Source organism: Dermochelys coriacea, chromosome 15 (assembly GCF_009764565.3).
Source record: "Dermochelys coriacea isolate rDerCor1 chromosome 15, rDerCor1.pri.v4, whole genome shotgun sequence".
Classification (NCBI taxonomy): Eukaryota; Metazoa; Chordata; order Testudines; family Dermochelyidae; genus Dermochelys; species Dermochelys coriacea.
The window spans coordinates 7,500,039-7,512,389 of record NC_050082.1 but is presented as its reverse complement, the minus strand read 5'-3'; the positions used below and the strand labels follow the sequence as shown (position 1 = coordinate 7,512,389).

General features: G+C 37.6%; 1 protein-coding gene across 4 annotated transcripts in view; it reads left to right on the top strand.

Annotated features, from left to right (window-relative positions):
- MED13L (mediator complex subunit 13L) overlaps positions 1-12,351 on the top strand; it is a 415,135-nt gene that overhangs the window by 348,302 nt on the left and 54,482 nt on the right. For all 4 annotated transcript variants that reach the window (XM_038373355.2, XM_038373354.2, XM_043497783.1 and 1 more), the window contains exons 16-17: positions 6,952-7,157; positions 10,731-11,677. In XM_038373355.2, the coding sequence (XP_038229283.1) occupies positions 6,952-7,157; positions 10,731-11,677 (1,153 nt within the window). The remainder of the gene's footprint in view (positions 1-6,951; positions 7,158-10,730; positions 11,678-12,351) is intronic.

Genomic DNA, 12,351 nt, shown 5'->3' with positions numbered 1-12,351 from the left:
CTACTTTAAGGTTTTGCGAGCCAGTAATACATAATGAACGTTTTTAGAAGGTCTCTTTCTATAAGTCTATAATATATAACTAAACTATTGTCGTATGTAAAGTAAATAAGGCTTTTAAAATGTTTAAGAAGCTTCACTGAAAATTAAATTAAAATGTAGAGCCCCCCGGACCAGTGGCCAGGACCCAGGCAGTGTGAGTGCCCCTGAAAGCTAGCTCGCGTGCTGCCTTTGGCACGCGTGCCATAGGTTGCCTACCCCTGCCCTAGTGGACCTCTGTCCACACTACAGAAAACACCATTGCTGTTGACGCTAATTGGTACCTGCTTGTTTGCCAAAGGTTTTCTGTAGCACCCATCACTGTAGAGTTTATGCACTAAAACTTAGTTAGCAGTCTCAAAAAAGAGAACCAGGATGGAATTGGCTAATTCCATTCCTAGCCCCGCAGAGGTTGTCCCGATTGATAAGGGTTGAGAATCACTTGTCTTGTAGTTTGTGAGGAAAAGTTGTTCTGCTGCTTCCTGTGTTGTATTTTGTCATAGTTATATAGTATTTAAGGTCAGAAGGGACCATTAGACCATCTAGTTTGAACTCCTGAATAACACAGGCCATAGACTTTCACTATTACTATGACGGAGCCCAGTAACTTGTGTTTGACTAAAGAATAGTGTCCAGAAAGGCATCATCCAGTCTTAATTTGAAGACATAGAGATGGAGAATTCGCCATTTCCAATGGTTAATCACCCTCACTGTTAAAAATGGTGCCTTAGTTCTCATTTGAATTTGTCTGGCTTTAACTTTGAGTCTCTGGTTCTTGTTATGCCATTCTCTGCTAGATTAAAGAGCTTGGTATTTTTCACCCCATAAAGGTACTTCTGCACAGTGATCAAGTCACCTCTTATTCTTCTTTGCAATAAACTGAACAGATTGAGCTCCTTCAGTCCACTGTAAAGCACTCCAGCCCTCAGATAATTTTTATGTCTCTTTCCTGTACCGTCTCCAGTTTTTCAGCATCCTTTTTAAAATGTGGCACCAGAACTGGAGTGTTCCAATACCAATCTTGCAAGGCTATATACAGAGGTAAAATCACCTCTTTATACATACAAGGATTATCAGTCTGGTCTGGCACAGAATCACACTGGGAACTCATGTTGAATTGTTTGTCCACTGTGACTCTTAAATTTTATTTCAGAATCACTGCTTTCCAGGATACAATCCCTTGTCTGAAGGTCTGGCCTGCATTCTTTGTTCCTTGATGCATGACCTTATATTTGACTACATTAAAATGCATTTGTTTGAACAGGCCCCAGGTGATCCATTTCACTCCATTTGATTTCCCTTTTCTCATCATTATGTACCACTCTGGCAATGTTTGTGTCATCTCAAAATTTTATTAACAGTGCTTTTATATTTACTTGTACATCACTGATAGAAATATTTGTGATGGACAAGAAGTGACTATGTATTAATCTGTTAATACTATTATGTAAAAATGGTATGACTGTTGTAAGTGACCGTGTCAGTAAAGAAAAGTTTCTGTACATTTATGATGGGTTAGTAGAATTTCCTGTATGATTGTATTGATCTAACTTAATAGGGAGATGTGGGAAGAGCAAATAGGAAAGTGACAGAATGGCTTCCTAGGTAAAAATACCCAAGCACACTCTTGAAAGACAGTAGGGCAAGCTTTTATCTTCAAGGACCCTGGCTTCATTGAGTTGCAAATCTTGTTTTGCCAGAGTTGGGAGTTAACAGATGAAAGGGCTGCAAACAGTTAAAAAGTGACTTGATTTCTGCAAAAGATGGTAAGTTGTCAGCGGCTGTTCAAGAAGTTGTCAGTGAGCGCTGACAGGGAGGGGGTCTGTAGAAGAGTCTGTAGACCTAGCAGGGTCCACATGTGGAAAATGGTTTTATGCATAGCTAGGTCTGCCAGGTTTTTAACCTTTTTCCACATGGGGACTTTCCCTTAAGGAGGCAGGTTGGTCACTGCTTACCCTGTCATTGCTCCCAGAGAAGAGAAGAAAACTGCAGATATTGGGTATAAATCAGACCTGCTGAAATCACAGTTAGTACCAGGGGACTGCAATTCAGGGCCTAGTTTGAAAGTGGGAGAGTTGCATGATTCCACCTGGAGACAGATGACAGCTAAAGAACCTGAGATGCGAGTGGAAAGCACTCAACAAGAGCAGGAAAGGTCAGAGGGGCAGTTGATCTGGGAACTGTGACAATATTGGGTAGCGTATTTGTTTTTGGCTGAATAGAGGGCTTCAGTCTCCAGGGTCATTAATTCCCTGTCTTTCACTAGCAGTAAATAAATACTAGAGAGGATCCTAAGTTAATTAAAAAAAGGAGGACTTGTGGCACCTTAGAGACTAACAAATTTATTTGAGCATAAGCTTTCGTGAGCTACAGCCCACTTCATCCGATGCATTCAGTATCAGATGAAGTGAGCTGTAGCTCACGAAAGCTTATGCTCAAATAAATTTGTTAGTCTCTAAGGTGCCACAAGTCCTCCTTTTCTTTTTGCGGATACAGACTAACACGGTTGCTACTCTGAAGCCTAAGTTAATTAAGGATTTTTTTAAAAAATCCTGCTGCTGCATAATTTATTTATTTGGAGAAATTCAGACAATTTCCATAACAAAATAACTGTAAGAGGTAAATTACCTATTTATTGAACATACCCTCCCCAATAACAGCTCAAAATTGTGTAAAAGAAAACCCAACAGAATTACTTGGCAACTGTTGCTAGAATAAGATAAGATAAAAATGGGCAGTCTGTTGCTCCCAGTTGCCCAGTCACTACTGCATGGACTTTTTGCAGAATACATATTGTAGGCCCAGTCCCAGTTCTGGAAAGTACTTAAGTATATGCTTAAGTCTCAGTGAATACAGTGGGACTTAAGAACATGTTTAAAGTTAAGCAAATGCTTATGTGCTTTATTGAACACAAATGGACTTAAGCACATATTTAACTGCTTTCCTTTATGACCAGGGACGGTGCTTCTCAGTAAAATCAGCCATTTACCTTTAACAGGTAAAGTTTATTTTCTTTTTTAACCTAATTTACAGACTTTCAATCATATTGAATTTAATTCCACTCTCAAAGAAGTGTATAAGAGTAGCAGTCTTTTTTTCCAGTCTGAAGACCAAAATTGTATTGAGGGAACAACCTGGTAAGAATTTTACAAAAGAGATAGAAGAATGTCCAGTCTCAGGGAAAAAAGGAAAAAGCAAACATAGGACAGCTATTTACTCAGAGCTAAGATGGCCTCTTACATTGGGGAAAAAAAATTGCACTGATGCTACCACTAGTTGAGCTGTTTTAATAGTAGCACCAGCAGGAGCCATATTGGAGGTTCCAATGGGTTCTGGAGATGTTGTCCCCATGCCAATTAAAGATCAGCTTCCAATATTAGATTTAATTGCTATGGTGATAAAAACCTTGGAAACTGCTGCAGTTTTGTCTACACTAGGACTCCCACTGGTGCTCTCCCCAGGGCAACTAAAATAGTGGATTTTTTTTAAAATTTCCTTATGAAAAAATTATCTTAGACAGTAAAGCCATCAACTCTCTAGGGAGCTGATCTCCAGGCAGCCACACCTTTTACCATTGAAAATCCTTCTGACATTCCCAGGGGTCACTTCCCTTCCTGTTTCTAAACAGCATTAATTACCAACAGGCAATAGGGAGGAGAAGGGAAAAATAGTATGCCCAGCTTTGTACATAGTCCCTGCTTTCAGAGAATCCTTAATAGATGGTAAATTGCCAAAGAAACTTGTCCTTGGCCTAATCTAAACACATGCTTTTTGGGAGTGAATTGCTCTTTCCAGCATACAGTATCACTTTACCTGACTTAATGGGAAAAACAAATACTACCCTAACCTGATGGGACTTGTTGCCCTCACAGTGTGGGTGTAATAGAAGAGGCAAGTTTGTACTAGGTGTCCATGTTCTACTAATGTATAATTATACAGTTCCCAATCTATCTCTCTCTCCTATCAGTTTTAGCAGCATTTTAGAAACTGGAAAGACATGTATTCCGGTATAATGGTTATTAATTAGGTGTGCTGCATACAAAAATGAAAAGCTATTTCTTCCGGTTGTCACAGACCTTATTTGTTTTTTCCTCCACTTCAAATATTTTTCTGTATGTCAAAATAAAGTTAGTTAATCTTGGAACAGGAAGGAAATCTGGGTCAAGATTATAGTTTGATGAGCTAAAAGAGAGATTAGAAAAATATATATTTTAGGGACTCATTCATACTGAAGATATTTTAGATATCTCTAACAAAGATTTAAAGAGTATCGAAACATATATTTTTAAGTGTGTATAGAGTTCTGCATTTGAGCAGCTGCTGCTCATACACATTAATAGGAATCTAGCACCTAACCCCAACATAACTCATGTTTACAAAAAATGTAAGTAGGTTTCTTGTACTGATTATTGAGTGTCAAAGGTAGGAATCCTGTTATGCTTCATCTTCTGACGCTTTAAGGAAGCACTGGGAAGGGAAGCAAAAGGACACGAAGAAATCTATGGCTGGCAGAGTTAAGGAAAGTAAGTAGAACTGTTTTAAGTACATGAGTTACACAGAAAATCCTAACAATAGTAGTAGGGTCCATTACTAGATGGAAATGGTAGAATTATCAATAATCAGAGAAAAGCAGAAGTGTTCAATAAATATTTCTGTTCTGTATTTGAGGGGAAATGGTTAATTACTCATATCATATAATGATGATAATTCCATTAGTATGTCAGGAGGATGTTAAACAATAGCTACTAAAGTTAGACAGTTTAAAATCAGCAGGTCCAGATAACGTGTATCCAAGAGTTTTAACAGAAAAGGCAGAAGAGCTCACCGCAGTGTTAATACTGATTTTCAATGAGTCTTGGAACACTGGAGAAGTTCCAAAAGACTGGAAAAAAGCTAATGTTATACCAGTATTTAAAAGGGTAAAGAGGGTGACCCAAGTAATTATAGGCCTGTCAGTCTAATATTGATCTGGGCAAGATAATGGAGCGTGTGATATGGGATTTGATTAATAATTAATTGAGGGTAATATAATTAGTGCCAGTCAACATGGGTTTATGGAAAATAGATCCCATCAAACTAACTTGATATCTTTTTGGGGGTGTATTAAAAATTTGATAAAGATAATAATGTTGGTATAATATACGTAGATTTCTGTTGAGGATTTTACGTGGTGCTGCATGACATTTTAATTAAAAAATTAGAACAAAATAAAATTAACATGGCACATGTTAAATGGATTAAAAGTTGGCTAACTGATGGGTCTCAAAATGTTGTTAATGGGGAATCATCATCAAGCAGGTGTGTTTCTAGTGGGGTACTGCATGAAACAGTTCTTGGCTTTACACTACATAATAAATTTATTAATGACCTGGAAGAAAATATAAAATCATCACTGGTAAAGTCTGAAGATGATACAAAAGTTGGGGGAGTTATAAACAATGAAGAGGACAGAGCACTGATACAGAGCAGTCTGGATCACTTGGTAAGCTGGCCACAAGCAAACACTATGCATTTTAATACAGCTATATGTAAAGGTATACAGATAGGAACAAAGAGTGTAGGCCATAATTATAGGATGGAGGAATCTATCCTGGGAAGCAATGACTTTGAAAAAGATTTGGCGATTGTGGTGGATTATCAGCTGAACTTGAACTCCCAGTGCAATGCTGTGGCCAGATGGCTAATGTGATCCTTGAATGCGTAACAGTGGAATATTGAGTAGGAGGAGGAATGCTATTTTTCATTCTGTATCTGGCACTCATGCAACTGCTGCTGGAATAGTATGTACAGTTCTGGTGTCCACAATTCAAGAAGGATGTTAATAAACTGAAGAGGGGTCAAAGAAGAGCCATGAGAATGATTGAAGGATTTGAAAACCTGCCTTATAGTGGTAGATACAAAGAGCTCAGTCTATTTATCATAACACAGAAACGGTTAAGGGATGACTTGATTACAGTCTATAAGTATTTATATGGGGAACAAATGTTTGATAATGGGCTGTTCAGTCTAGCAGAGGAAGTTATAACACAACTCAATGGCTGGAAGTTGAAGCTAGACAAATTCAGACAGGAAATAAATTAATACACTTTTAACAGTGACGGTAATTCACCATTTGAACAATTTACCAATGGTTTTGGTGGATTCTCCATTACTGGCAAGTTTCAGATCAAGACTGGATGTTCTTTCTAAAAGATCTGCCCTAGGAATTAGTTAGGGGAAGTTTTCTGGCTTGTGTTGTACAGGACATCAGACTAGATTATCACAGTGGCCCTTCTGGCCTTGGAATCTATGAGGTTGCTGGGACTGTGCTAAGACATTAAAAACTAAGTTTTCTAGAATTTCTACTATATACATTGCAGTAGTTTCCCCCAGATGCTAGATATTTTCCAATCACAGAGGAAGACAGTATCTGTCTCAAGGAGATCTAGAATAACTTTGGCCGAAGTCCTAGTTATTGTTCCCCTTAACCAAAACAAAACAAAAGTGTAATGGTTGCTAGTGAGCCCAAGGTGGCTAGACTATGAATTTGGTATGGTGCCAGTGGTTAATGGTTACTCTGTTTACCATTATTATTATTGTTTGGATTATGATAGTGCCCAGAATGTGGTGGTCACTTTCTAACCATGTAGTATAAAGTCCTTCCCTAAGGCAATCACAATCGGCTCTAGAAGCCTAATCTTTTTACAGTCATTACAATTTTGTTGTGTGTGTAATTTAGGTTCTGAGACAAAGCCCCTTGTAGTCTGTGGAATCAGTCCCTAAATGTTTATAAAGTGAGTAGATATTTCAGTATGAGAAAAAGTGCAGTTATATTTGCTTCAAATTAGTATAATTAGTTTTACCTGAATATATTTTTAATATAAAGATTGACTTTTCTATGTAGCTCTAAACACTAAAATCACTTTGGTTTTACAGGATTTTTCGTATGTGCACAAAGTTCCATCATTTCAACCTTTTGTGGGCTCTTCTATGTTTGCTCCATTGAAGATACTGCCAAGCCAGTGCCTGCTACCTCTGAAGATACCGGATGCCTGCATGTTCAGGCCTTCTTGGGCGATTCCTCCTAAAATTGAACAACTCCCCATGCCACCTGCAGCCACTTTCATCAGAGATGGCTACAAGTAAGTACAAGCCTTGCAACAAACGATGACATTCATCATGCCTGTATCTATGTACATAATAAATGGACACTCAGAGTGCTGATGATTTTTCCATGTTTTAATCCATATGTTAAAATTAGGAGCAAGCTTAATTATGGACTTATTTTAAACCTTTCATTTCTTTATAAAGTCAGAAACATTTTTGATAACTGGAGCAGGAATAAATGACATTTGAGTTGATCAATTTTAAATAATTATCCAGGCAAAAACATTGTAATTCAACATAAAGTAGAAATGTTAAAGAAGAAGGCTCATACAGTTAATCTCCAAGTATTAGGTTTAATGATGGATTTTAATGGTGAATATTTAGTCATTACTTTACCTTTTTTGCTGGAGGAAATGGTAGATGTCAAACGTGATTTGCCTTTAATTGTAAAAAGGCATATCATCTGCTTCTCCTTTGAGTTTTAGTTAATACCAAAGAAGGAGCCAGACAAAAAAGTTGTATACTTTTAATGGCTGTGTGAGTAATAGAGAGAAAATATCTGCCTGTATAAAATATAAACAAAAGCAGTATTTCATAGGGAAGGTACTCATGTTCATTTGTACTGCAAAGGAAATATCAGGTCATTGAATGAGATGTAAACTTTAGGGGATGGTTTTATAAAATTGGGTGCTGAAATTGCATGGTGCTTTCTAGTAAAACTATGATAAATTGTAGATGGAAAGAAGTACTTACCTGCTGATTTTGATAATACAAAAATGTGTCCTCTAATCCATGTGCAGTGTATGATTTAGAAGATCAAAATGTTAGTTCTGATGGATATTTTGAGCTGAACTCCTATCTTCAGGATTTTTAATACTTAAATTGTTCTTGGTAGTTATTCCCTTTAATTTATTCAGCTCATTGAAATATATGTATCCAAATTCTGTTAGTGTCTGTGGCTGTTTTTTTGTAAAGTTCCTTTTAAAATAAAAATAAAAAAGTAAAGTGGGGAGGGGAGTACCTATGGACACCCAACGAGTCAGCTAGTTGGCCCTTCATCTCATGGAATAGAATGGATCTTGAAGTGTAATGGACCATTCCATCCTTTACAGTGGTAGACGTTGTATATTTAATTTATTTCTGCCCTAAAGACACACTTTTCGGTATTCACTTTGTACTTCATTCACTGGGGTTATATTCACTTCTGTGCAGATGGCCAACATAAATGATATACACCTATTGATGGCTAACTGTGACTTATGTGGTGTGTAGGCCTCTGATGTTCCTTTGTACAGGGATGAATTTCACCCCATTTCAGTTTTTTGGGGACACATAACTCTTCTTTGGGATCCTCTTGTTTCTTCTGAACTGTTCATATAAGTTGCCAGTTTAATATGTTTGGTGATTCCTGTTCCTATATATTCTGAAATTGCTGTGCTTCTCTCCACTATAAGATATAGTGGCACTGTGCCCCAGGTACAAGTTTGCCATTAAATTAAGTTAAATGAGAAATTGCATCCCCAGCATATTTTTCAAAAGTTATCACTGTTTATGAAAAAAAATCCATTGCTGCAGATCTTGAAACCTAGCAAGAATTTAAACCATTTAATACATAAAACATCTCAAAAGCTATAATATATAAGGTAGAAGAGTCTCCTGCTGCAGTGAATGAATTTACAGAGGAAGTGACTTGTATCTTTAAATCAGTCATTAAATCAGGCCTTCTCCAGCTCCAAAGGATCTTCCAGTGCTCTCAAAAGAAGTGCAAAAAAGAAATTACAAACCCTCGATACCACCTAAGGAACAAATGACTTCTCAGGTTTTCTCTAATAGTAACTACTTCTAATAGTAACCCAGACTGAGCTGATTATTAATTGCAGGTATTTGTTGAAAAAAAATCTTTTATTTTCAATGTAGTCCAATTAGAGTGAAGATAATTACTGCACCCTGATTACTGCAGGCTTTTAGTAAAGTGATGATTTCTGATCAAGATTTCTAGGTCACGCTTTGTCATTTGTCTAAGATATTCACTGTGCCTCAGATTCACAACTCTTATCAAACTTTGTCCATTTTTTCCTACCTTTGACTTGGGCACAGATCAGTTAAAGATAACAAAAAGATTCTAAAGGATCAGGTCTTTACTGCAGTTTCTTTTCAAGTTGCTAATGAAATGTGATCCTTAAAATAATATTCATTTTAAAATAACACATAAAACACACTGTAAGAACACACAAATATAAAAAATCCATATGTTTCTGCTCCTTCATCAAGAGACTGATTGTGTTCTTATGTTTATGTGCTGCCCTTAAGGAATACATTTCAAGAAAAATGTTTTATTAGCTCTCAGGAAAAAAAATGTTATAAAGACCTTGTTTGTTTGAGCAATTATGTTGTCCTTAATATGAAGCCTAATGACAAAATTATCTGTTTCTTACTGTAATATGTCATTCCAAAGAAAAGAGATCTCTTGTGGGAATATATAACCACATTCTGGTCCCTGAAATTTAGCAGATAATGGCAAAACTGTTACTAATAAGAAGTGTGATGACAAATGGTGACCTAGAAATACCACTTTCAGCTCTTGTGGACCAGGAGTCTGCAATAGCAAGTGTTATTTTTGTACCATAAACTATGTGGGGCTACATAAAGATTGCCTTTAATGTATGTGAAACACTTTTGTCAGCTGGGTACCACCAAGGAAACATTAAAATTTCACCAAGAAGAATCAGATACATTATTTGTATCAAGGAGTACCAAAGTTAATTATTTACTACAGACATTTTAAAACATATAGACCGGGGTAGACAATCTATGGCAAGCTGATTTCCAGTGGCACTCACACTGCCCGGGTCCTGGCCACCTGTCCAGGGGGCTCTGCATTTTAATTTAATTTTCAATGAAGCTTCTTAAACATTTTAAAAACCTTATTTACTTTACATACAACAATAGTTTAGTTATATATTATAGACTTACAGAAAGAGACCTTCTAAAAACATTAAAATGTATTACTGGCATGCAAAACCTTAAATTAGAGTGAATAAATGAAGACTCGGCACACCACTTCTGAAAGGTTGCCAACCCCTGATATAGACAGTAAAGGAAATTATTTCTAAATGGAATTTATGATGCTGTACAACTATATGAAATTTCATGCCCCTAATTTTTACATATTGGACCGTAGATTTCTTTAGAGATATAGTTGCATAGGGATTTCACTGAAATAATTCCCTTCCCACCCCCCCACCCTCCAAGTGCTGAAAATATTGAAGTCACGTCAATTATTTAATTTCAGGTCATTCTAAATAAGCACCTGAGATTTCAGGTCATAACAGACTCTTAGCTTGTAATCTTTAAAACAGCATGAGGGGATGTTTTCTGTTTTGTTTTGTTTTTTTCCTTTTCACTACACTCTTGGCGACTCTTAGCTATGTTTGCTGATGAGACCTTGAATGTTTAGACAGAAAGAAGAGAGACTCTTGAATATAATGATATGAGAGGAATGTCTGAAGATGCTATCCCTTTATTGTGGTCATTATAGAGCTATTGCATCTGAGTCCTGTCTACAGTGAACCTTTTGAATATTCATTTTCTTCCTGTATTTTTTGCAGCAATGTGCCTAGTGTTGGGAGCCTTGCAGATCAAGACTATCTTCAGATGAACACTCCCCAAATGAATACACCAGTGACATTAAACAGTGCTGCCCCAGCCAGCAACAGTGGAGCAGGAGTACTGCCATCCCCAGCAACTCCCCGCTTCTCCGTCCCTACGCCACGCACACCCAGAACCCCAAGGACTCCTAGAGGTGGGGGCACTGCCAGCGGGCAAGGATCTGTAAAATATGACAGCACAGATCAAGGTTCACCAGCTTCTACCCCTTCTACAACACGACCGCTTAATTCTGTGGAGCCACCCACTGTCCAGCCAATCCCAGAAGCCCACAGCCTGTATGTCACCCTGATTCTTTCAGACTCCGTGCTGAACATCTTTAAAGATCGCAACTTTGATAGCTGTTGTATATGCGCATGTAACATGAATATTAAAGGTGCAGATGTAGGGCTGTACATCCCAGATTCATCTAACGAGGACCAGTACCGCTGCACATGTGGATTTAGTGCAATTATGAACCGCAAACTAGGTTACAACTCTGGGCTTTTTATTGAGGATGAATTGGATATTTTTGGCAAGACCTCAGACATTGGCCAGGCTGCAGAGAGGAGGTTGATGATGTGTCAGACCACTTTACTTCCTCAAATGGGAGAGGGAGCCAGGAGGGGCAGGGAACCCCCTATGAGCCTCCTCCTCCTTCTCCAGAATCAGCACACACAGCCTTTCACCTCCCTGAGCTGCTTGGACTACATGTCCTCCAATAACCGGCAGACACTTCCCTGTATGAACTGGAGTTATGACAGAGTGCAAGCAGATAGTAATGATTCCTGGATAGAGTGCTTCAATGCCCTGGAGCAAGGAAGGCAGTATGTGGATAACCCCACTGGTGGAAAAGTGGATGAAGCCCTAGTAAGAAGTGCTACTGTACACTCTTGGCCTCACAGCAATGGTATGGTTCACAGAAGAGGTTTTGGGTTTTTTTCATTTGAAAAGCTTAGTTACCTTTGTAATTTTATTTTAAACTTGCCAGTGCAAGACAGTATAATTTAAACGTTATGGGGGAAAATGCACTCTTGAGGAACAGGAGTATATAAGAAATTTGGAGAGCTTTCTAAAACCAAAGGTAGAATACTGGTAAATTTCCTTCTTCTTTCCAGCATGCTGTAGGACTTTTCAGTGTCACAAATTCACAACAATTTTGTAGGTTTTTTGGTTTCGTTTGTTTTCTGGGGTGAGGGTCAAACTTTGCTCTAGCTTTCTTTGGTGAGACTGTGACATATCTTTTTGGAACATAAGTATGCAATCATCAAATCTTTGTGAAACAATGCCAACTAGAAATAATGTAAATTTGTAAATGAAATGTTTATTTACAATTCTTTATGGGCTTGACTTAAAGAACAATATTTTTTAGCCTTTAAGTAGCTTTACACCTTTAAACAAACATACAGCAAATCACTACAGTCTAGATAACATTTTGCAAAAGGATATTTTGAAAAGAACTTCATAGAAAGCTTAGTCGAACAATGATTGATAAAGAAGCAGTTTAAATTCTATTTTACTAATTACAGAGGCGCACAGGCTATATGGGCACCATGATAGGCAAGATAAAGGAATCACAGGCCA